A 26,538-nucleotide genomic window follows, 5' to 3' on the forward strand; every position below is an offset into this window, starting at 1 on the left:
CACACCTGGTTCCACTGGTCACTGGTATCTTTCCTTGTGGTGCCTCCACATCACTTTCAGATCATATCAGTGGACTCTAATCTCATATTTTTCCCACGTTTCCCTCCAGCCTGATAATTCCTTAATCAGAGGCAGCCTACAGCCTGAAATGTCACCAGGCAATTGACATTAACCTGTGCCTCACAAAGGCTTTAATAGAGCAGACATTTCTGGAATTTCTTACAGGTTTCAATGCCCCTGGGTCACCATATTGTCTTACTACCACAGGCAGGCAAGGGAGGGAGAATTTGTTGTGACATCACTAAAGAGGAGAGGCATAAAGTTCAGATATCAGCTGCTAAACAAGCAGAGCAGCAGCAGAAGCAACAAGTCTCTGATGAGCCTCACCTACATCGTATCAACCATGCCTACTCATAGTAACCTTATCCTTCTGGTTACTCTTTGGGCCTCAGTTCAGGAAGGTAAGTTTTCTGCCATAAATTCTCCTTTTAAGTTTAGAAAATATTTAATAAAAAATATATTTGAAAGCAATTTAGTTTTTATGTATGTGGTTTGACGTAAATAGGCATCAATCTTATTAACAATTAACCACACTTTCCTCAGAGCTAAAAAGCAGCAGTTAAACTTAAAAAATCCTCACATGAAAATGATCTATTATGATTCTGCTTTTTTTCTGTTTATTTATTTTATTTCCTTTAAAAGTCAAAATTTTCTCAATCAATATGTGAATCAATTTTTCCTCCCAGGCAAAATATGACAGCCTCTTAAGTAAATTTAAATACATGCCTAAGAAACAAACATAAGTTCTACATTTCCATTTTCATCCTGGTTTCTGATTTTTATTTTGTTATGTTGGCAGGATTTAATTCAAGCTGATATTTTTTTTTTTATAAAATTCACACTCAGTATTTCTAGTGTCTAATCTTTTTTTTATTATTTTGCATCAAATCCCAAATTGCTTTTCACAGCACTTGTGATAAAATGAAATTGAATATAAAAAAAAAATTATGTAAAAAAAAATAAACATGCATGTAATGGAAGTGCAATTTGGGGATGAAGCTGTATTTGCAAAGTCTGTTATTTTATTTTTTTTTCTGGACCATTCAGGTTTTGGTTTCCCAGTGCTAAAGCAGCCAGAGCCAGAAGCTGTTGACAGTCTAGGGACTCACCCGGTGAGGGCCAAGCGCTGCGCCTGCAGCAACCTGTTGGATTCTGAATGCCACTACTTCTGCCACCTAGACATCATCTGGGTCAATACACCCAGGTGGGTACATTAAATACCTAATGCAGTTTTATATTATATGTTAAAATTGATTGCTATACTTTGCAACGATTCAGAGCAACCCCGGAACTCTTTGCAGTGACTTAGCTTGTCTAGAATGAATAAAATGCCTCTACAGTCTATTGCTTCTCTGAAAACCTCTGAATGACCCTCCTATCATTATTGCCTTGTCATTTAACATGCAGCTGCTGGATGACAGAGAGCAAAGTCTGCGGTATGTTTATGCCACTGAGGTTGCATTTTATTCCACAGTAAGACAACGATTTATGGCCTAGGTGGGGGTTTGCGGCGGCGTAAAAGGTTTGCCGGGCGCTGTACCTGTGCCAGGCTCGATGACAAGACCTGCACCAGTTTCTGCCAACTCCGGTGAGTTTGGGATCTAAAGCATTCATTACTGAGCATCACCCAGAAAGAAACAATTTGTTCAGGTAGTTACAGTAAGAAGGACAGGGAGTGGTGGGGTGTGAGACAGCAGCTTGTTCTATATTTAGCCCAAACGTGCCTCACACGTCCTGCATGTCTACAGGTGTGAGCATCAAAACAGTCCTGCTGAGGCCTGAAGGACTAGCGGCAGACGCAAAGTCTGCAAAGGTTGATTCAATTTGCCCTGAGGACGTTTGTGTGTTGGTAGCACTGAAACCTTCAGTCACATTCCCCCAAAAGGTGCTGTATCGTCAGCACCTTAAAGCCAAGTAGACAGTGAGCTGAAGAATCATGCATCCTTTAAACGTTTACCAGTTTTGTCATGTTGCATCTGCAAACTTGAGTGTATTTTCTGGGGATTCTATGCAGTAGTTCCAGACAAGATGAGAAAATAGTCTATAGTTTTCACATCTAAAAACTTTAAAGGGAAAATGCAGCTGTATCCCGTCCCCCATATGTCAGTAGAACCCCCTTTTTTGAAAATATAGTAATTTTCCTGCTGGATTGAAAATTAACCCCTGTCCCTGGTTTTAAGCCTCTGACAAGTTTGATTTTCTTAATTTATCTTCTTTTTTCTGGCTAAAGACCAGAACCCCACATCATGATGCCGCCACCACTATGTTTTGTTTTGGGGAGGTTCTTCACGACAATGTGTAGTGTTAGCTTTTACCCTACAAATAAAACATTTTGCCTGAAACTATGCAAGTTGGATTAGGTGTCATCTAGTGTGATCATGCTTATTCATAATTAATCAATGAATTTAACCAATACATTTTTGGATGACTTTTCTGTTTCCTTCTCTTCAGCCCTGAAATCCAGTCTGAGAAAAGGCCTCATCTTGACATGCTCAACATCTTGAGGTGAGTTTAAGAAAGTATACGTCACATGTTTTTTTACTTTGTTAATTCGTACTTTGGCCCTCTGACATCTCCTCTTTCTCTCTCTCTCTCTCTCTCTCTCTCTCTCTCTCTCTCTCTCTCTCTCTCAGAGCTGCAGCCAATAACTCAAAGCAAGCACTGGCTGCAGGGCACTCAGGCGGAGGTCAGTTGCCACAGGGTGAGGAAGAGAACGCCTGAAGTAGTGGTAGCGCAGGGGAAAGAAAGAGGGAGCAGAAGGCGAGCACCTGAACAAATGAAACTCCTTCAGCAGAAAGGGGTTGCTAAGAGATGTGTCCGATCAGGGAAGGCCACATATTCTGTTTGTTCCTGCAAATAGAAAGCTGAAAAAAACCAACATGCCCAAGCTCTGCAGGTACCCAGAGGAAACAGATGTGGAGGATCGGAGATGATGGAGATGCTACCGGATTATATTTAAATCTGGATGTGGAGTGTGTGGGAGCAGAGGCGACTGACTCACAGCTTTGAAAGAAAGACAGTGTACATGCATGGATATATATGGGAGATGCATGCTATGTTTGCTTTCATATAACCAATTTCTTTTTTTTTTTCTTTTTTTTTAATAAAGATTATATATCAGAATTATTATTTCAGTAACCATATGACTATTTTGTATTTTTTTTTGTTATGGAAAATGCAAGAGATCATAAAAAATGAATAAAAATAAGATTTATTCAAGTTTGATCTGCTTCAGAATTCCTAAATCTTGTATTACAAATTTTAATTCAAAAACAATATTTTAAAAAGAAAAAATAAAAATACATAAAGTAACTAATAAAAAAAGAAGAAGAATTCAAAGGAACGCAAAATCCCATTAGAGGAACATGTGTGATTCAATTGTGTGTCAAGCAAACACAGTTCTGGCTTCAAAAGGAGGCCTTGTATGGATGAATGGCTCAGGAATTCACCGCTTCACATCAATAATGAGTTTACCTGCTATTCAGAGACGGCAAGAACCATGTTATCACTGGGATCTGTGAAAAGAATGCAGTGTTATTTAAGTCAGGGAGGCACAACATTCCTTGTCACCCTGTGTTTTTCTTTGCTTGCAACTCAAACACAGTGCAAGCACACCTGAATACGCAAGGAGGTCAGTGAAAGTCTGCACAAAACAAAAACAGCAACATAAACTATTTTTCTGGCTAATCAGGCAGTACAGACAAACAACAGCAGCTATCTGTTAATTTGCATCTAGTTTGAAGTAGTGGGCTGACTGTATTTCAGGGCATTCTTTACATACTTGGGCTTTTCTTCATAGAGACCCCCTGCAGCCACCCTTCCCTGACAGGCCTGAACAAAGCCACAGGCAGCCTGCCTCCAGCGTGGAATACAATTAGTTTTGCACGCAGATGATGCACTGCAATGCTTTAAATAGCAATGAGAATGCTCAAAATCACAATCACGGTCTTTTTCTTCTGTAAATAAAACAGATTATTTTTTTCTATGCTATCTGGGAGGTTCACACTGTTGTGGTTTTCTTTTCCTTTTTTATCACAGTTGTCAAGAGCCGGTCACAGTGATAACACTATCAGTAGACCTGATCGTGTTGTATAATATCTTATGAGGTTGAATAAGATATGAATCTCATAAAAGGTGTTTGTCATCCAGTGTCACGAAATATGGCCTCCATGTGCCTCGGGGAGCAAACTCTGTCCATGGTGCTGGCATGGAGAGAAACAGTAAATAGATTTAGGAGCAAGAAGAACAGGTGCAACATTTAGTCTATGTAGGATTTATTTTTTCTAAAAGTTTCTCATATTAGAAACTTTTAGAACTAAAAACTGATTATTATGCATATAAAGGTTAATGATTGTAGTGCTGTTTATTTTTTTCTCATATCAATCTGATACATCATTACTTTTTTTTCTATAGATCATAGAAAAATTGTTCATAGGCTGAGTAAATACAAAAAATCTATATTTTTTTAATGATATTGTATTTCCGTAAAAGTTCAAAAAATATCCACTGGACTTGGTTTCCAAGATTTGAAGATGTTTCGCCACCTCTCCAGGAAGCTTTCTCAATTCATTTGAATTGAGAAAGCTTCCTGGTCAAGTCCAGTGGATATTTTTTGAACTTTTATGGAATGACCTGGATGACTGAGAATCTTAATCAGCAGATGATATTGTAATTTATTCATGGAAAAAGATAGATAACCATACATACATGCCCCAGAAATGTTATTGCTGTTTGTATCACACTTCCTGGCAACAACTGCCATAAAGCTTTTCTGATTGTGTACATTTACTTCTGCAAAGCTCATCCCAAACCTACATTTTCTATTTGAGGGAAAATACAGATAGGATAGGGGTTTTGTTGGTGTGGTTTGCATCATTTTGCTGTTAACTCTATTAACTGATGGATGGATTTTTTTCCATAGATTTTTGGGGGGAGAAAACAGAATCAATGGTTTCACCAGGTACAGTCAGTCATCCTGGTAATGAAAAAAAAGCTACTTCAGATCATCACACCACTACCACTACGTTTTAATGCTGGTATGATGATGAAAGCAATCCAACCATTATGCTCTGTTGGTTTTAAGGCAATGTAACATTGTGCCAGACTAAGCAAAGAATCCTATGTTATAAAGTGGCCTGCAAAAATACCCTCTTAAATCACTTTAGTGTTATTTTAGCAGTGTGCTTCAGGTTGTCATCTTGCTGGAAGATCATTCTGTTTCCCATTCTCAAATCACAGGGAGATTGACACAAGTATGATTCAAACATTCCTACAGCATGACTCTGCCACCGCCATGTTTCACTGTGGGGATGGGACATACTGTAGCATTTTTCTAGGTGGCCGAAAACCAATATTTTAGTCTCATGTGACCAGAGCACCATTCTTCATCCTTTTGGGGTGTAATTTAGATGCCGTTTAAAAAATAAAAACGGGCATTCATATTTTAATCACCACGCCAAAGTTTTTCTGGCCATCCTTCCATTAAGTCCACCTCTATGAAGGGCTTTTTGAGGTCAGGTTCTCCAGTCTCTGCAACTCTTTCTGGGTTACCTCTGATCTCTCTGCTGTATTTCTGATTAATGCCCTCTTTTTCCACTTTGGGTTTTGGTGGGCAGCCCTCTCTTGACCAGTGATGCTCCAAGGCCACATTCAGATTTGCATATTTTTGATAACACCACCATGACTTGTAAGTCACCAAGAGACAACTTTGTGCCTAACTTGTTTGGAATTTTCATACAAAAACTTTAAAAATAGGGGACTCTAGGAATAGGCAGGAAGAAGAGACAGCCTTTTTACCTCAATGCTTAAAGAATGCGCATTAAAACACAGTTGGGACTGTATTTTGCAATAAAACAAATATTAGTATTATTTAGACTCATTTGTAAATGCAAATATATTCACTTAAAAAGCATTAGTATCACCCTAAGAGAGTGTTTGTTGCAAATAGTGTCTTTCATTGTGAGTTTTTTCTGACATTATCAGATGTTAAAGGTGCTATATGTCCCTTCTTTCTTTAATTTTTAAAACTTTTGTCCAACATCAGTAATAAACTTTTAGAGAAGTTGCACCACAAAAATCTGATATGTGGTTTAGAATTGCAAGAGGAAGGCTTATTTTCTATGCTTAGAAAACATATTTATTGTGCAGGAATAAGGTCTTAGCTCTATTACACTGGTAGCCAAGTAATCGACATTTCGTTGTCAATATTCACCTTGTGTTTTTTTGTGCAATGACAATAAAGGAAGTCTAAGTCTAAGTCTTATTTGAAAGACATGTTGTTTGCAGTTTGCCATATAATACACATGGTACAAAGATAACAGTGTAACAAAATGTTCTGACATAGAAATTGAACTACATCGCAATGACAAACATGGTGGTGGCAGCTTTATGCTGTGAGAAACCTTTTCTTCTGCAGGAATCAGTAAACTGGATAGAGATTAAGCTAGTACAACCCTGGAAAGTGGAGGTTGCAAAAGATTAGGATTGTAGCCAAATTCACCTTCAAGCAGGAAAAATGTCAGCAAATAAATTGTATCAGTTCAATAAAATAAAATTAGTTTGTCTTAAATATTAGTGATTTGATGGAAATATTTGTTCTTAGTCAGTTAGCTTTAATTGCAAACTTAACAATAAAATATACCTTGATACTGAAAAAGTAATAGATTTCTGAATTCACAATGTTGACACTTTAATTAAAGCCAAACTGTATTTATGAAACAGCCAATAAGAAATAAGGTTCTCAACAAAGTCTGCCAAAAATCCCATCCACTGAATAAGAGAGGACAAATTAACAATTTAAACTATTTTTTTTAAAAAGCCATGGAATTATTTAACACAAAAAGAAATAATTATATGTATTTTTAAGTGAATTTATATGAAAAATACATTTAATTATTTGATATTATGTATTTTAAGGCATTAAGTGGAAAATTCATTTTCTGTCTTTTTCATGATCTGATTGTACATTAATATTGCATTTACATTTATGATGCTTTCAACATTTCACTGGGACATTTATTGTTGTGGTGTTAATTGTTAAATTTTTTATCTAGTCTATATTGAGCCTCTATACTAATTAAATGTAATTTTAATTAGGGATAGAAACTAAATAACACAAACAAGAAACTTTTCATCATCTCAGAAAGAGTGTGCATATCTGCGAGTCCATAAATAAAGGAGTTAGCACAAATTGAGTATGCTTCGCACCAAAGGTCCCTTATTTGTTTGGCGACATATCAGAGATTTGTTGCGGCTATGTTAACAGTTAACTCCGATTCAATATTAAGATTTTAAGATAATGTAAAATAAAAACAGTGCTCAGCATACTCTATAAAAGAACCTTCCTATGAAAACTGCTCATTATTAACATCAGATTGTTACCACAAGCGTCATAAAAATATCTTTGCTCTTTTTGTTTATAGATTTATGATTCCCTTATCTGTTTTACAATGAGATACCAGAGTTCAGCAGTGTCAACTGATAGAGGTTTCAAGATAATTGTACTACTAATTCCCATACTGCAGATGTAATCTGTTTCTAAAAATTCAATTAAACTGTTGTTAAGTACGATGTCATATTTTGGGATTAATGACAGAGTTAGGGGGTGGATTGTTATATAATAGATAGAGATAAATTTGTACAATTAAAAACAGTAAATAAAATCATGTACTAAAAGTAAATTGTCAAAATGTCTTTAAAGAAATACTGACCCAAATTTAAATTAATAATAATAATAAAAAAAAGAAATCGAAGTAACTCAGATCGTTTTTAGAGTATTTAACTATTATTCTAAGAGGTTTTAACTCTTACAATAAGGGACTACAATAAATGATTCTCATCATCAACAACACTTAAGCTACCATAGGAGCTAGGATGTTATTTCATACTCTTGTAGTGTACATAAACACACCGATCATTTACATTAAAAGAAAAATTACTTTATCCCTATCCCTTCTGTGAGCGACCAAACTTAAATAAGGACAAAAGGTGTTAAAAAATTGAAAAAGTGCTGTCATTTAATTGTGTCAAAAATAGTTAACAAAGGTTCAAAAGCAATACAAAATAACTTAAATACAAAATAACATGGATCTGGGCCCAACTTAACTGAGGTCAACTGAGGATCCAACTCAAACAAAAAAACTGACCTGCAAACCAAGAACTAAAGGCTGCTTAAAAAGGGAAGGAGTAACCCAAGTCTACCACATGAGGTAGGCACAACATAACAAAAGAACCAATAAATACAAAATTAACCATTCTATGAAACAAATAAAGCAAAACTAACTTTTACTTAACAGAAACAATAAGTGAGTATTTAAGTGACAAACTAATTGAAAACAACTTGAAACAAGTCTCCCCTGTCAGTCTTTCAAAAATGGTACGCTCCAGGTTTCCTCCTCCAGCTGGTTTGCATCAGCAGCACCTCAAACAAAAGTGTAAATAAACCATTCAGACAGACATTAACTAAAGTGTGCACCCATTACAAAATACCTGTCTAAAAGAAATAACCAACTTAAACATAAATTGTAATATAATATAAAGCAAGAAAAAAAAAAACACTAACACAATGTGGTGGTGGGAGGATCATCCACCACACCTTCAAAATTCAACGGTTAGATATACAATGAGTTCCAGACTTTGTATATTTTCCTCTTGCAGGCCTGGGTTCTCTCCAGGTACTCTAGCTTCCTCCCGTAATCCAAAAACATGACTGTTAGGTTTATTAGTGTCTCTAAATTACTCTTACTGTAGGTGTGTGTGCATGTGACAGGCTGGCAACCTGTCAAGAATGTACCCCGCCTTTCACATAAAGACTGCTGAAGATAAGCACCATCCCCCTGTGACCCTGATGGAGAAGCACAAACTAAAGATTAATGGTTGGTTTCCTTTTCCTAAGAAATGCTCCAATTAGATAGAATGTTTTTCCATCCTGGTGATCAAGCCACAACACCCTTCCTCAGCACACCTGATTCCAAATTATAGCTGATTAACTGTCTTCTTTTGCTTAATAGCAATTATCTGAATCCTGATCATAGGATTCTTTGCTTTGTCTTGGGTCCTGTCTCAAGTGGAGGAGCTAAACTGTCTTGGGGTCTTGTTCATCAGTAAGGGGAGACTGCAGTGGGATATTGACAGCTGGATCAATGTAGATTCTGCACAGGTTGTGGTTCAATCTCTGTTATGCTTTCTCTGCTTTTTTTCATAGTAGTTTCATTTTTTTCCCCTGTTTGGCTGTGACACCATCCTGGAGAGCAATATTAGCTGTGCTGCTGTCATCAACACCTTTATTTATTGATGTTGGAGGTTGGCCTGTTTTTCAGTGTAGTCCTGTTTCTCTGACTGTCAGTAATGAAACACTACGGAACGCTGAAAAAAAACCAACCACTCTCCACTGGCCCCTGAGAATGAGAACATGAACAAGATCATCAATAATCAGCCCACGATGGCAGGGTCTTAGCCGTATAAATAGAAGCAGCAGCAGGTGGATTAGATGACGGAAATGAACAAACGGGTAGAGTTAGACGAGTGAATGAAGAGAGCAATNTTTCTCTGCTTTTTCTCATAGTAGTTTCATTTTTCCCCCTGTTTGGCTGTGACACCATCCTGGAGAGAAATATTAGCTGTGCTGCTGTCATCAACACCTTTATTTATTGATGTTGGAGCTTGGCCTGTTTTTCAGTGTAGTCCTGTTTCTCTGACTGTCAGTAATGAAACATGAAACACTACGGAATGCTGAAAAAAAAAAAAAAACCTCTCTCCTCTGGCCCCTGAGAATGAAAGCATGAACAAGAGCATCAATAATCAGCCCACGATGGCTGGGTCTTAGCCGTATAAATAGAAGCAGCAGCAGGTGGATTACATGAGAAGAAATAAACAAACGGGTAGAGTTAGACAGGTGAATGAAGAGAGCAATTAGGCCAGCCATCAGTTTCAAGATCATGACAAGAGCATTTTTGTTTATGGCCATCCAGCTTTAAACTGAAGTGAGAAAGCAAGGAACTCTAAAAGAACTGACCAAGAATTAAAAGCTGTCAGCTTGCTGAGACAGAAATGAAAGTGATTATGAGACAGTGATACTTCTGATCCACAAATGAAAGTGGTTCAAATCTCTCCTACAGTACGTCTATCCCACTGGTGCGGACTTTGACATGGTGACTTAAGTCAAACTTAATTCACAGATCTGATTACTTGAGACTGGACTTGATAACTTGATGCTTTCATTATGTTAAAGAAAAAACTACCACGCAGAATAATAGAAAAAGTAAAATATTGATCTGCATTGTTTGTTTACTCACATCCTTTTTGGAATAGCTTAATGTAACTTATCAATGACTTGAATTGAAAGCACAGGACTTGAACATGACATGAGACTTGACTATAAAGATTTGAAACTTACCTATGTCTTAGAAAGTAGTGACTGTCCCACCGAGAAATCTCTTCGCTAAATAAAATCAGGTATTCAATTCAATTTAATTCAGTTTATTTCTATAGCGCCAATTCACATCACAGGTCATCTCAAGGCACTTTACAGTTCAACCAGATCATACAGTCAAATTGATTCAAAGTTTTCTCTCTAAGGAAAACCAGTTGATTGCATTGACTCATCAAGCATGCTTGTAGTGACAGTGGAGAAGAAAAACTTCCTTTTAACAGGAAGAAACCTCCGGCAGAACCAGGCTCATTGTGAGCGGCCATCTGCCGAGGCCAACTGGGGTTCAAGGAGACAGAAGCAGAGATACAAAAAGCAGCTGTAGAACGCGGCCCCGCCCAGGAAACACACAGGCAGGCAAATGAGCTCCGAGCCAGCTCCCATGTCAGAGGATGAGGAGAGCACATCCAGACAGTCTCGGTCAGAGAAACAGGACACTGAAATAAACTGTTTTATCTCCAGCATCTATAAACAAAGTTGTTGATGGCAGCAGCACAGCTGATTTTTCTCTCCAGGATGGTGTCACAGCCAAACAGATGAAGCTACTATGAGAAAAAGCAGAGAGAGCATAGCGTCAGAGATTGAACTAACAGATTCTGCAGGGTGAGAGAATAGAGATAGAATGAAGTAGAATAATGAAATGGGAGTCCCTATGTCCTCCAGCAGTCTAAGCCTATGGCAGCATAACTATAGAGATAGCTCAGGATAACCTGAGCCACTCTAACTATAAGCTTTATCAAAAAGGAGAGTTTTAAGCCTAGCCTTTAAAAAAGATATGGTGTCTGCCTCATGGACTAAAACTGGTAGTTGGTTCCACAGGAGAGGAGCCTGAAAACTAAAAGATCTGCCTCCCATTCTACTTTTAGAAATTCTAGGAACCACTAGTAAACCTGCAGATTGAGAGCGAAGTGCTCTGCTAGGAACATAAGGAACAATCAGATCTCTGATATAAGATGGAGCTTGGCCATTTAAGGCTTTATATGTGAGAAGGAGGATTTTGAATTCTATTCTGGATTTAACAGAATGCCAATGAAGAGAAGCCAGGATAGGAGAGATATGATCTCTCTTTTTAATTTTCATCAGAACTCTGGCTGCAGCATTTTGGATCAGCTGAAGGCTTTTAACGATAGTTTGTGGACTTCCTGATAGTAAGATCATAAAATGAATTATCAATGATGTTAACAATCATATCCTGTGGAATTTTCTTACAGTTCTCTAATGAGATTTGATATATTTTAACTAATCCTGAAAAAAAAAATTATGTGACAAATATACTTTTTTTTAAAGGAAGGAAACAACTTCCTTGCTTAAAGACAAATTCTCAAACTGATATGGAGCAATTGAACTAGTCCAGTTTAAAACCAAGATGTTCATGTTAAGATTTAACAGCCTCTCTTAGATATCTATTCAGCTGCTCTAACAACTTAAGCAGAGGCTTACAAACAAAATAATATATAAATAGAAAATTAGAAGTGTTTCAGGAAGTATGCTGGTGACAACAAGACAAAAGCAACAAGTCTGCTGTAAGCAGCTGGACATGACCTGCCGCTGAGAACAAACCAGGGGTGCAAATGCTCGGGAGGGTGATTGCCTGGATAAGCTCGATCAGCTGGAATCTGTAAAGCTGTAAAAAAAAATAAAATAACAGGAACTCCCCCACAGAAACGGACAAAATCCATAAACATCAGGAAACAAGCAAAGATCAGGCTGAACACGACCTCACCCAAAACCTTACCAGTGCTACAAATCTGTAATAAGCTCCATGTCATACATCGACTATTTTAAAGGAGGAAATGAGGATAGATGCTTGATTTCACACAATGAGTCAATTTATTATGTCTTTGAAGGCGAGTTATGCTTTATAAAAAACTTCCATCTAGAATTGTATGAGTATTACTGACTGGTACGCGCTGAAATTGCTCTTAATCAATCTGACACTCACACTAAGCATGCAGCATCAGATTGAAAGATAAGCTTCCAGAGAGACAGGTTCATTCACCTAGTTCATTGATCCGTCATCACAAAGGTCCATGAGAATTTACACCTGCTTTATGACAGCTTAGATGACAATCAGTCCTGAAAACCTATAACACCCAAGGTAAATAAGGATAGGGTGTAATATAATTACTCTTTAATTAAAACTAAATAAAATAGCTTTATATCATTTGTTATCTGAAATGGAAAGGATTTCTAGTAATTGTCTCTTAAACATAATAACTAGTTGTTCCATCAATGCCATTAAGCATTTGTGATACCTAGAAGCTAGTCTTCTGGAAGTCTCTCCCAGAAACTTTCACCTACTGTTCTTTGCAAACATGTAAATCTGCAGAGTTGAAGAGCTTTAATTCAAGCATGACCTGTTTGAGGTTATGCCACAATATGTTAGCTTTGAATGGGTGTCTCAAAAACCTTCATTTTAATCTTATATATATTTGTTATTTTTGCTATCCAAAGGCAGACTTACTGCAGTGATTTGAAACATTACCTTGCAGCATGAGCAAAGTGAACTTTACCAAGAATTAAAGATCAGATTCTTCCTTCAAGATTTCAAGAGAGCAGAATTCAGTTAGCAACATCTGTTTGTTCAGGTCCTGAAACAACAAACTATCACACACTATTACCATGTTTGACTCTAGGTATGATGGTTGTTGTTTTTCTAAAGTGATATGTTACGGAGATGTACCCCAGATACAATATTAGCCCCACCTTCCAAAAACCATAACAATTTTCTGCTCAGATTACCGAATAATATGTGATCATTCTTAGAGGTTGTCAACAGATTCTTTGGACAAGTGTGAGAAGTGCCTTTAAAGTTATTTTTCTGAACTCTCCCATAGGTGCTGGCCCATAGATGTGGCCTTTGGTGCTTCAGACATTGCTCTTTTCCTTGGGTCCTTTGATAATAACCTGAATTTGACATAGATTCATTTTGGTAAATTCACCACTGTTTCTTTGCTTTCTCCATTTAAGGAAAATTATTCCCGTTGTAAATCAGTAAAGCCTCTAAGTCTAAGAAAAGGCTTTTTCCAGTTTCTTTTTCAGTTGTTTTTTTTCCCCCTGAAAGTTTTTAGATTGACCAGTGTTAGTATTTAAATTGTTTGGATTATAAAATGCAATAACCCTTTTTTTTATGGAGCTGTCTTTTACTTCTGAACTATGCTATTTATAAATTCAGCTTTCGGGTGGCAAGCCTGAAAAGTAAATAAATGCATCATAGTGCACACCTGAAAATTATTTAGGAAGAAGCTATAAAAATATTCAGCACAACCATGAAGAAAGGCCTGGGAAATACATCACTCTTTAGTTAATCATCACTTGCCTATTGAGGGTGAGGTTTAAGCAACTGCACCTTTTGGAACCACTGTTCAGAGGTGGGAGGAGTACCCAAAAACTGTTCTTTAGTAAGAGTAGCACTACTTCATCATATTTTTACTACAGCAAAAAAGTAAAAAGTAAAAAATGACTGCAAAAACACTATTTCAATTTTTTTTATATAAAACAAAAAAAATCAATAGTTACAATAATGTAGAAAAGGTTAAATTAAACTATACTGTTTTCTGTATTTTCTATCAACCTCCAAATGTCACTGCAGACTCAGCAGATACAACATTTAACCAATAAGCCTTGAGTATAAAAAAGAAGAAAGGGACTCTCTCAGTGGTGCATATTTGATTAAAACAAGCTTGTTTTTGCAAAGTGAATCTACACACAATGGATGGAGTAGCCAGAAATTATACTTAAGCAAGAATAGTGATACTTAATCACATTTTTACTCTAGTGAAAGTCAAAGGTAAAACGCATTAAAACTATTTCTAAAAGTACATTTTCTCAAAAAGTTATTGACGTAAATGTAACTAATAACTTCCCAACTGTGCACCTCATTGACGCTTAAATTGCGCTTTCTATTTTTATTTACTATTTTTTGCTTTTTTACACAAACTTCAAAAAAAATTATGACTTTAAGACATGCTGCTGGTGACTGAGAGCTTTATGGTCCAATTTAGGATCAATTTCTCCGACACAGCTCATCCAGCTTTATTCAAATGACTTATAAAGTCAGATTTAAATGGTTTAACAAACAAAATAACATTAAATTGAAAATGCTCAGGAAATGGACTGAAAAGCTGCACAAGTGAAAAGAAATCCAATAGGAAAGGTAAGCAACTGAACTCCACAGCTGCAGTGTCATGCGATACTATAATATAATATTGTAATATTATAACACAAACGGAATTGATTTGGTTCATAGTACAGTTAACATGATTGTATGTAGATTGTTTTCCAACAATAAAAAGCTGTGCATACCTGCAACTTTAATGAAGGAACCATGATCAAACTTACAACAAATCTATCTCCAGCATGAGGATGAACTATTAACCCAAAAATAGATAAGTTATTCTACTGTTTAATGTTAATCATTCACAAGGTTTACAAAGAACACTGATATTTTATTAGTTTAGGTGTTTTCCCATTGCTTTAAAAGCTTCCTTGTAATTTTTACACAAATGTAATCATTTTAATATGTGTCTGCACTCATAGATATGAACTGTGTGAGAATAACAATCCGTGTTCTCAGATTTTCTCAAGTTTCCAATAACAAAGAGATTTTATTAGTTTAGGTGTTTTCCCATTGTTTTAAAAGTTTCCTTGTAATTCTTACACAGATGTAATCCTTTTAATTAGTGTCTGCATTCATAGATATGAACTGTTTGAGAATAACAGTCAGTGTTCTCAGATTTTCTTTTTTTTCAGTTAGTAAAGAACCCTGCACCAATACAAAACAAAACAAAACAAAACAACAATTCACTGTGTATACACTCTGTGTGTCCAAAATGGCAATAAAAGTTGTCTAACTCTGAGTCAATATTAAGAGGGACCAGCAGAGGGCGTTCTGCTCAGACTGGAATGGAACAAACAGAAACAGCACTTCTTTAAACTTTATTGCTTAGACTAATTGGTCTGAGTGGCTTAAAAAAGGACAAAATAATTACAAAAACTATAATAGTTGAATTGCTGTACGGTGCTTATCAATCCATTGAAGAGAAATATTTAACACCCCTGAATTATTATTATGAATGATTTGTTCTTATTATAAATTGAAATAATTCTGGCATATGTGCCAGAATAACTGGGAGGAAACTCTCAGACTCTAAGTTTGAGCATTTCTGACCTTTGGCAGATATTCAGAGGTGTCCTCGAAAGGTTCCTGAAAACCCAGCAACAGCGAGCTTCTCTATGCAACTCAGCCGAGGCTTGTGAGGTTACGCAAAACAGATGAAGGCTGTAAAATAAGTTTTACACAGTTTCTTTTACTATTCCAGTTATCTGAAAGTTCACAGAACTGCAATCAAGATAACGGAAATGCTTGATAAGCTCTTAGAGCAATGAAAAGTAACAATCTTCTGACAGGTAGTCAATCTGTCCTCAAGTGGGATGTCAGGAGCCGTCTGGCTTCATCATCAAAAACTAACAGAATAAAGGAACGTCTTCTTTATAAAGCATCTGATAAATTATCATCCAGGACTGTGTTTTAAACTATAAAGTAAGATTATTATGTTCTCAGTAGCAATGTGACCTTACACTGAAAAACAATATTAAATCAACACCCTTGTTTATTGATGTTGGAGATCGGCCTGTTTTCCAGTGTAGTACTGTTTCTCTGTTTCTCTGGATGTGCTCTCTCCATCCTCTGACATGGGAGCTGGCTCCGAGCTCGTCTGCCTGGCTGTGTGTTTCATGGATGGGGCCACCTTTTACAGCTGCTTTTTGTGTCTCTACTTCTGTCTCCTTGAACCCCAGTCGGAATCAGCAGATGGCCGCTCACACTGAGCCTGGTTCTGCTTGAGGTTTCTTCCTGTTAAAAGGGAGTTTTTCCTCTCCATTGTCGCTACAAACATGCTTAGTGTGAGGGATTGCATTCGAGTCAATGAGTCAACTGGTTTTCCTTAGATAGAAATCTTTGAATCAATTTGACTGTAGGATCTGGTGAACTGTAAAGTGACTTGAGATGAAGAGTGCTGGGAATTGGAGCTATATAAATAAACTGAATTTAATTGGGTAAATGTTCAATGGGGAATAAAGGTCATGTTAAAACAGTTTTAAACAAAACAACTAATGGAACTAACTGTTGCTGATAATCCCTTCAAAATAAAATTAACCAAAACAAGTTTACAATCCACCATTCAAATGAGATGTGTGCTTCTTGGAAAAACTATTTATGACTTCACTAGAAAGAAGAATATGGGGACAAACATATTATATTAGTGTATTTTTTCACCAACCGTCTAATGAACTATACACAGTTATTAACATAGTAATTAAAAGTACTACTATCTCAGAGAATAGACTTTAAAATACTTCTGTTAGTCTATAAATCTCTGAATGGCTTACAGTAGCACCTAAATACATCACAGACTTGCTATCAGTGTATCAACCCTCCAGACCACTCAGGTCTTCTGGATCCAGCCTGCTCTGCATACCTAGAACCAGAACTAAACAAGGAGAAGCAGCATTTAGTTCCTATGCTCCACTTATCTGGAACAAACTTCCAGAAAACTGTAAAAGTGCGGAAAGCCTGAGTTCCTTTAAATGAAGACTAAAAACACATTTGTTTAGGATTTCCTTAGACTGTTCTAGTTAAACAGTTCAACTGAAAGATCATTAGTTTAACTTTTTTTTTCTTCAGTCCAATTGTTTTTAATATTCTTTTATGTTTCTGCATTTTTTATTGTATTATTTTTTCCCTACTTGCTTTGATTAAGTTTTATTTTCCTATATTTTAATCATGTAAAGCACTTTGCATTGTCTTTGTACTGAATTGTGCTATAAAAATAAATTTGCCTTGCCTTACTGTCTGTTTTGCTATGGTGTCGTGTTTAAAGGGGTCACCATCAAGTTAAAATCTGGCATCTGTTGGGGTATAAATACGATCTGATCAGACATCTTAAAATCCGTTGGGCTTTTAAAGGAATTTTTTTCCCCCGCACTATTACATATGCAATGAAACTTCCTAGTCCATAAATTGGTGGGGGTCCTACCAGGTGTCAGTGAAGGGGACCCTAAGAGGTCGAGGGCCCCTAAGCAACTGCAATTTCTGCTTACTCATAGCTACGCCATTGTTAGTGAGACTGAAGAAGTTTTCAAACATGTTTTTAGAAAAGCGGGTGAGGGAAAACAGGAGCAGAGCTGGTGCTCCATATAACGGTATGCTCCCCCACCCATTCATCCAAGCCTCTTCCCCTGGATCAATGCACTGCAATGCATGGTGGGAACTGAAGTCCCCGCGGCAAAGAGTGGGGCTCGCTTCTGCGCTGCGAACCGGTCAGCTGCATCTTCCAGGAAAAACTACCACTACCGAGATGCTAGAGCAGGGATGGTTTCCGGGAAGGACCTGAAATGTTTGGCCGGGTGTTGGAATGGGGGGAGAAAGTGTGAGGAAAATGACCGGATTGCTATTTTTAAATGAGGTTTAACTTCAATCAGAGAGGAGGAGAGGGGGAGTCTGAAGGGGGATGAATGAACCAGCCGGGTGAGTTTGGTTTTCCTCTGCAGACAATAACCTACAAGTTACGATGCTGCAAGTTGGCCGACAGGCAAAGAGAGTGGGGTTCATGTCTGCGCTGCGATGCTGCTGCACGGATCTGCAGAAGGCAGAGAACAGCGGTGCTCTCTGTCTGCTGGGGCTCCTGCATAGCGCTGAGGCGCAACAAAGGATCAGTGTGATCAGCAGGGTGTTGGAGGGAGTGTGTCGATAAACTCACCCTCGGGGTCTCTGTTTGATCACTATCAGAATGCATAGGCCTTGCATGTGATCGGTGCAGGGAAAGAGTGCTGTGTTGTTTACCCATAAGTATTAGTTGCATTGACAGATATGCAGACGCTCGTTTTGCAGCTTGTGTGTGAAGGCGAGAATGCGCTAACGAAGTCAATTTAATGCTTTTGTGCAAACACCTGCTTTTGTTTGGACATATTTAACCGGAAGTTGCTGTATTTTCCCTGCTGGCTGACTTTACCTCAGTGTTCAGTCGAATCCAGTTCCAGCTTCGAGATTGCCCCTCCACCAGTTCTGCGTTGACGATTAAGACGTGCGCCTCTACACGGCGTTTTACGGCCACGGGGGAGGGGGTGCTGATGCGTTCAATTACTCCACATCTACTAGATTATTCATGTTAAAACAACTAACCACAGGTTTTATCAGCTTCTATAGCCATAAAAATTCCCCACATACTTATTTGCCCACGTAATATTTTTTAAATTATTTTAATTATCCTCCATAATAGTTTTATAAAATGTCCCAATGTGACAAAAACAACAAAGTCTGGTTAGCCCTCTCAAGGCTCCCTTTAAAATAGTATATAATTATTATTTAGGACAATAGTTAATGAAGCACATGTGTATTAAATAATATGATTTATTTTACATCATGGACAGCATAAGTTGATAGTTTAACACAAAGGAAGACTATTAATGGGTGATTTATTTCAATGTCCTGAGACAAAGTTGTTTCTAGTAATTCATGATGTGAAACAGGGATTTTGTTAAGGCATTAATTGCTGAGTTTTATTTTTAATAATAATTCCAAGTCATATTTTAAAAAATAGAATTCTCAAATACATCGTTCTTTTAAGATCTTTATTGCAGTTTGAAACATATTATATGAGTGTATTTTTTTACCAACCATCTAATGAACTATACACAGTTATTAACATTGTAATTAAAAGTACCACTGTCTGCTTTGCTATTGGTGTCGTGTTTAAATTGCATACCATCCTGTTGAAATCTGCCATAAATAAGGTCCCGTCAATCTACCTAGTATCAGGTGAGTTTAAGAGGAATTTTTCGTCCATTACATCTGCAAAGAGTCCTATTCCACAACCACATGTGTCAGTGAAGGGGCCTCTAAGAGGTTGGGGGCCCCTAAGCAACTGCAGTCTCTGCTTACCGATAGTTAGGCCATTGTAGAGAATATAAATATATTTTTTTCTATTGAAAATTTGAATACAGAAATGTTAAGTAATGCCACACAGTCAAGAGGAAGACAGCTGATTTCACAGTGCTCCATTAGAGTTAAAGGGAAATGCCGTTTTTTTTTTACATTGGGCCCTTGATTTTACGTTATTACATCATGTTCTACCCACCAATATGAGTTTTGTGTCATTTGGAGCTGTTCTAAAGATATTCCGTTAGGTTATTAGTAAGCAAACTAAACTGTTCATAATTTATAATTTATTTATTTATCATTTACAGTGAGGACAGTGATTCGCCTACATGTTATGAATGCTGGCGTACCATAAAGAATAAATTATGAACTGTTTAGTTTATTTACTTGGACATAACCTAATGGAATATCTTCAGAACAGCTCCAAATGACACAAAACTCAAATGGGTGAGTAGAACATGATGTGATAACGTAAAATGAAGGGCCAATGTAAAAAAAAAAAAACCAGCGTTTCCCTTTAATGACACCTTCATTTTCCTTTCTGTTCACAGCGAGGTTAAGCCACAGCAACTGATGGCCATAGAAGCTTGCTGTCCTAATTTGTGTAAGCACGTTGAAGGAAAGTAACTGAAAGAAAAACACAGAAAGGACAGCGAAGTAAGCAAAGCCTGAGAAGAATCTAAAGCAAAGCCACTTTAAAAGTCCCAAGAGGCTTCACAATTTGTGGAAAATTGTAATAAAAAAACTAGAAAAAAAACTTAATATTTATCAAGTATGATCAATGTTTAATAAACGTGAACGAAAACTGATTACTGGATTGTGTAGAGTCCATAATTTGACGTTATTTCAATAGATTCTGTAGATTACCAGCTGCGCTTGAACGCACCATTGCACCGCGTCCGTGTAGAAGCGCAGCAAGCGGAGTAACTCGTTTTGACAGGAGAACCAAGATCGACACAACACCTGTCTGTTTTTCCTCTGAGCTGCATCCACCGGCGCAGGAGCACAGAGCATCCGCGGAGCCTCTACCGCTGAATCTGATGCTTTCCACGCGGTAGACCGAGGGAGCGCCTCAGGTAAGGTGTTTCTCTCTAACCGGGATTAAACCGAGATTGATGTAAATCGACTGGTTAACGATTGTAGAATATATGCGTTTGGTTTTGAATCTCAACATAATGTTGTTAATCTTTACTCGTTTTTTAATACAACCCGCCTATCTCTTTTCGATGATGAATATAAATATATACAAGAGATTTAAAGAAATTGCTATTAGGAAAATACAATAAATTATTAAAAATCAGTTTGCCCATTCATAAGCTATCAATTCCTGTTAGAAAGCAAACGAGCCAAACACTAATTGTGTTTGTTTGTATATGAATCAGGTTGGGCTGTGACATGTGAGACCCCTGTGTGTCAGCACTGCATTTCCTCTGGTTGTCTAAACTTTAATACCCCCCCAAACTTAATTTGCTCTCCCAAGAAAAAATAAAAAGCCGCCTTGTGCTGCAGCTCTTCCCACTTCCCATTGAAAGTCCTCTCTTTAATGGGCCATTAAGAGCCAACCGCCATGGTTAAGCTGTCAGCTGGGTTTGATTGATTCTGTTAGACCATAGATGAGGAGATTCCTCCAGAAGCTCTCAGTTAAATGTCTCCAGTCCACCCCCTCCCTCCCTTTCTTCTCCACAGAGCGGTCACTGGGCATGTTTGCAGGGTACAGTGTGGGTATAGTTGGGTTTATTGTGCTTTTTCATTAGCAATAGGCAGGATATGGTTTAAGAGATTAGGGTTGCTCATTCTCCAGCTGCTGCACACTGTCCGCCAGCTAGCTGAAAGATAACCTTTACTTTTCCCCATTACTAAGAGGAAAGGAAAATGATCAATTTCAATATTTTCAATGGTATTAAAAAGGAAGGATAGTAGTCCTTAACTCTTTATGGATAGTTTAGATTATTTTGACACAAAGTTCTGTGATAATATTAACAACTATATTTGTAATTTATAACGCTGTCAGTGTCTGCAATATTGTTATAATAGGGGACTGAAATATAATAATAGTTGCCAGGTGTTTGCAAGAAGAATTCACATAACTGTGTTGTTAAGCCTGTTGGATGTGGTCTCATCATTGTCATCATCACTCACTCTAATTCATAGCAAATTACTTTACCTTTTAGTAAGAATAAATGTGTATTTATTGCAACTTATAGATGAAATTATACTTTTTTATTTATTGCATCTCCTTTTTTCTAATGGTATAACACAAACAAATCTTATGCTTGAAGAGATGGTATTCTTTAGGCCCTCCTTTGGACCCTCTGATCAACTTTTAAAAATAGAAATAATACAAGGGCTAGTTTTAGTTTTGTTTTCTATGTGTTTTCATGTTGTATTTGCAAAGATTTCCTACATTTGCCATTAGGCAACAAACAACATACTGTTTACCTTTATTTATAGAATGCTTCATTCAAAGAAATCTGTCTTGTTGTTATTTTTCTCTGATCTTATATCCATAAGCAGTAATAAACAAACTTTTACACAAAGGAATTTTTTTCTTGTACTTCTTCAATAAAGTCCTTCTCTATCATTTTGCAGTTGTAGACAATTCTAACTCACTAGGAGCAAGATTAAAAGGGGCTCCTTGAATAGTAAAAGTCAAGCAACTTCACCCATGTGTTTGCAAATTCCAAGTTTAAAAGATTTCCACAAATAGGAAAAAAAGAATAGAACAAGTGATCATTTTCAGGGTTTGACCTGCTTATCATTGATTAGAGCCAAGCAAAGGAAAATTGGTCTAATTTAATCTTTGGCTGATTGACTGATTCACTGATGTTTAATAGAGGCAGTAAAGCTTGATTTGTTTCTGTTGCAAATTAAAGCAATGTGATTGTGGGGTTTCACTGACTAAAGGCCTTAGAAATTATTGTATTTTTAATCAAGGTTGTTGTACCGTGACAGTCCCATACTGTCTGGTGCCTGATTGAGGTGTGTTCTGGTTTGCCATCCTGCAGCACAGCTTACTCACCAGTTGGAGGGACACTGAGGAGGAAAAGTTTAGCGTTTTGGGCTCCTTGTAAAAGTGGGCCACTGGTCCCTGTGGTGAGTGGCGCTTTTCTGGGGCAGGCTCAGTGGTGACGCTGGCCCAGCACGGAATCGGAACAGACGGCCTTGTCCGTCCATTTTGAAGCTAGGTGAAGAAACTGTGCCGTTAGATTCATTTAGCAGTAAAGGGTCTGCAGCTCTGACATGGTGGACTTTTGATGAACGTCTCATGACTGGACTTAACGAGTCTTTTAGTTAACCCGTTACAGGTAACTTTAACCTTTGTTAATTTAGTTAAAGTTTCATACCATAGAGCATGTGGGGGGTGTTTAAGTGTGAACTTAATTTGTGTTTCCATCTGGGTTTTTTTTTTTTTCTGAGCCCTGGAGTTAGAAGCAAACTGCTATTTAAAGATGCCATATAACCCAGCCAGCTGCTGCCGTTTCTGCTCCTGTTGTAATTGAATCAAAACTAGTAAGACTCGCCAGTGAGGGTGTGTGCGCTGCACAGAAGATTTCACAGTTGGGACCTCTACGTGGTCTGAAGCGGCTGCTTTCTCATACCTGCTTGGTGCTTCCTATTTCGGAGCGTGAGTTTTGCAAGGGAAAGGAAAAAAAGACAATCTGCTCTAAAGCTGTAAAAGGATGGGATTCCATAATGTAAGTTTTAAAACAAGCCTTCACTCTCTTTCTCTTGGGGCTATAGTCAATTATAGCATGGGTTAGTAACTGATGATGTTTGGACAAAAGGATGGCTCATTTATTCTTTTCTGTCAGACTAATTAAGCCCTAATTGGAAGTTGGTGTCATTAGCTTGATGTTTCTTCTTCGATCTGTTTGTTCTAGACTAATAACGGTCCTGTGGTGAAGTTTGAAGCCGTCTGCATGTAAGTCTTTTAGCTAAACAGTTTGGACAGTCTCATGACTTCCATGCAGTAGAAAAATACGTGACAGAGGTAGACTGACGGTTCACAACTCAAAGGGGAACTAGACAATCAACATCCCTTTTCCTTCTGTTTCTGGCATTGAGTGTGGTAAAAAATGAAACACTAATATTTGATTAGACTATGACTGCCTTTGTTTTCTCTGTATTGTAGCTCACAAGCAGCAACCTTGGACAACTTCTGTTTATTCAATGCATGAAAGGGAGCCGAACTGTTCAGAAAACTTGTCTTATTTTGTAGTTCTACCCGTTCACTGCCTTTAATTGGCTTTTACTGTCAGAGTCCAGGGATACTTTTTGTTCTTTCTGTGAAACACTCACCACTCTCCCCGATTATTTTGAGTCATCCAGCCAAGGCCGTGGCAGGCGGGAGTTTAAAAAAATGCAATCTTAGACCGCAAATGCATCTGCCTGTTTCCAGCTTCCCCTGTGGTGAAAAGAGAAGTACATTTTCATTCTAATACCCGTCCTTCTATTGCATATCTGCGTCGTATTTCATCTGCATAGAAAAATCTATCTATGCAGATGAAATGCATAGATATAGATATATTTATCCATCCGTCCGTCCGTCCATCCATCCAGTTTTTTGTGGTTCTATATTCTCTATCTGGTTAGCCTTTCAGGACATCTCTCTCCAGCAGGTTGCATTTTTCTCATGGATGTCGTCAGACACAATTATGTCTCACATATTGCGCCAATCACCTAACAATATAGGCGTTTTATTACTTCCTATACTGTGTTGGTGTTCTAATGAAGATGCACTTACCTCAGCATGCTAAAAGCTAGAAGCATCTCCAACTGATCTGCTGTCAACCAATAAGCATTTAATTAATTTAAGGAACTGTTATAGCATTGAACTTTGGTTCTTGTGTCATCAGAGATAGGTAAGCATCAGTTACCATTAAAAAAGCTACAGTATACCACCAAATAACTACATTGAGACCCACTTTTAGAGGTGCCTTTAGGAGTCTAAACAGACTTAGGAGTCTAAACAGACTCCTAAAGGCTTTTCCTTGTGTGAAAACACCCATAGGGTGTCACAATGTTTCCCCTGCATCCATATTTAGTAGTGCACTGCCAGTGGGCTGGCCGAAAGACAGTCCCTTTTACTTAAAAGTGGAAATAGACATGGAAAAACCAACATGTAGAAAGTAAAAATCAGCTCCTATCATTTTTATTAAGATAACCCTCATCTAAAAGTGCAGTTTAGCAGGAACAAATGTAGAGAAGCTGTGCTTCTTTTTTAGCCAAGGTTACCATTTAATGAGAATCTTTAACCTTTCCATGTCTGGTTTGCTGATCCTGAAATATGTTCAAAATAAGGAGCATAAAAAAATGATATAAAAGCCATGATTCATTAAAACACTACATTATGTACTCTATTCCTAATACAGACACCCTATACAACACAGGGGCCTCATAAGTGGAACAGTGGATTAGACCAAGCGTGATGTTCCACACAATATGCTCAGTGTCTTAATGTTTAGTAATGCATAAAAGGTTTTTTTTTTAGACCTGCCCTCATATAGTACATGTAAAAATAAGGAATCTTGTAAAAAAAAAAAAAAAAAACAGCGTAATATTTTAGACGCATCTTGTGGTTGTGGTCATATTGAACTATTATGTTTTTATATTATAAAAGCAATAAGTAAGAAATTGATTTTTTGTTTAAAATGAACCAAAATTGCTGTGTGTTGTGTTTGCTGGTCAGATTTGAAATGCTGTCATTGGTGTTATTACAAAGAGTGTGTGGTTCTATGGCTTTCTGTGGTTGAGGTGAGATTAAGGTTGTTTCTAAATTTGATATAGACCATATCATTTTCACTGTTTAAGGTTCTCCTTCAGGCGATAAGTCCTATAATTGCATTTTCAGCGCATGCACTTCGAAACGCAGTCCTGTTTGATTGTTGTTAACTCTGGCTTCTTCTTTTAAGACGGAAGTTCACCTTTGACCCCACCTTTAAACAGGCTTTAATAATGAGGAATAGAGAAGACCAAAATCAAGAGTCTTGTTTCAGAGCTTTGTATGATCATCAATCCTTTGACAGATGCAGCTGTAGTCTGTTAGGACACTGAGCCCTGATTACAGTTATAGTTAAGAGATGGCCTCATGTGCTAGCAGGCTTGAAGCAGAGTCTAAGGGGACTTTTGTATCATCTTGGCACTGAAAATCAAATTTTCCCACAAGTTAACCACAGAGATGTTGGTTGGACCAGTAATCTGGTCAAATAAGTTAGTGTAAGATAAATAGTGAACTTGGGCTGTAATTTTAGAGGAGACTGACTGAATTTTGCTTTAGATTTTATTGGAATTAGGGCTGCAACTTAATAATATTTAGCAAATCGATTAATCTTTTTATTATTTTTTCGATTAATAATAATAGCCAAAGATTCTTTAAAGAAGACTTTTTTACAAAATTAACAAGTTTAAGTTTCACAAGGTGAAACTTAAACTTTTCCATTTGAGGAGTTCTGGATAGAGCATATCGACAGAATTGTTTCTTTTTCATCTTAAATGCAAAACCTTTATATATTTTTTTGCACAATCTTGGTATAATTACTGCTCTAAGTGGGTCGCTCTGTCAGCTAAAGGCATGTTTTAGAGTCATTATACTCCAGTTAACGATTAATAGATTACTAAATTAGTTGTTCAATAATTGATTAATCCCAATTAATCCGATCAATTGTTTCAGGCCTAGTTTGAATGTATACTAAGCATATATACTTGGATGTATTAGTGTGTATACTCTATAGTATACACCTCCATATACATCTTTATACTAGTTAAATAAATATATGCTGCACTTTCATTAGTAATACTTGAAGATTTGCAAAAAAAATAAAGAAATAAGTCTCTGGAGTAGCTTTTAAACAAATACAATGATTCAGTTTAAAAATATTATTAAAATTTCCTTTTCATCATATGCAACAATTATTGCATCCTTAACATTTCCTGTAAAACAGGTGGGGAAAAAAGACCCTAGAACATGTCAGTCGGATGAAGCAGAATTTGTTGACCATTACAATTAAATGGAGGAGCACAAAAGTTACTCACCTGGGCGTTGTTTATTCTTCTGACCTTCCATGATAATAGACCATGTAAGGTAAGAAGAACAGATAATATTTTTTAAGTAAGA

General features: G+C 37.2%; 2 protein-coding genes across 4 annotated transcripts in view; both read left to right on the forward strand.

Annotated features, from left to right (window-relative positions):
* Positions 1–300: 300 nt before the first annotated feature.
* Positions 301–3,187, forward strand: LOC107088536 (endothelin-2-like). The gene is made up of 5 exons (XM_015380767.1): positions 301–461; positions 1,108–1,264; positions 1,535–1,648; positions 2,512–2,565; positions 2,694–3,187. Exons 1-5 carry the CDS (start codon positions 377–379, stop codon positions 2,779–2,781), a joined length of 498 nt encoding a protein of 165 aa, XP_015236253.1. The 5' UTR covers positions 301–376; the 3' UTR covers positions 2,782–3,187.
* Positions 3,188–17,803: 14,616 nt separating this feature from the next.
* LOC107088541 (phosphatase and actin regulator 4B-like) overlaps positions 17,804–26,538 on the forward strand; it is a 41,223-nt gene continuing 32,488 nt past the window's right edge. Inside the window, exon 1 of one of the 3 annotated variants that reach the window (XM_015380789.1) lies at positions 17,804–18,014. The gene's annotated coding sequence lies outside the window, so the exon portion shown is untranslated. Of the gene's footprint in view, positions 18,015–20,363; positions 20,501–26,538 lie in introns of those variants that run through there. The other 2 variants (XM_015380787.1, XM_015380788.1) reach the window with 2 other exon arrangements.

The sequence above is a fragment of the Cyprinodon variegatus genome, unplaced genomic scaffold, assembly GCF_000732505.1.
Source record: "Cyprinodon variegatus isolate N-32 unplaced genomic scaffold, C_variegatus-1.0 Scaffold221, whole genome shotgun sequence".
NCBI lineage: Eukaryota > Metazoa > Chordata > Actinopteri > Cyprinodontiformes > Cyprinodontidae > Cyprinodon > Cyprinodon variegatus.

Bases quoted from the DNA above. Each gene is read 5' to 3' on its own strand.
- LOC107088536 (XM_015380767.1), top strand. From the start codon at position 377: ATGAGCCTCACCTACATCGTATCAACCATGCCTACTCATAGTAACCTT. The intron at 462-1,107 runs GTAAGTTTTCTG...TGGACCATTCAG, and splicing joins TTGGGCCTCAGTTCAGGAAG to GTTTTGGTTTCCCAGTGCTA. The intron at 1,649-2,511 runs GTGAGTTTGGGA...CCTTCTCTTCAG, and splicing joins ACCAGTTTCTGCCAACTCCG to CCCTGAAATCCAGTCTGAGA.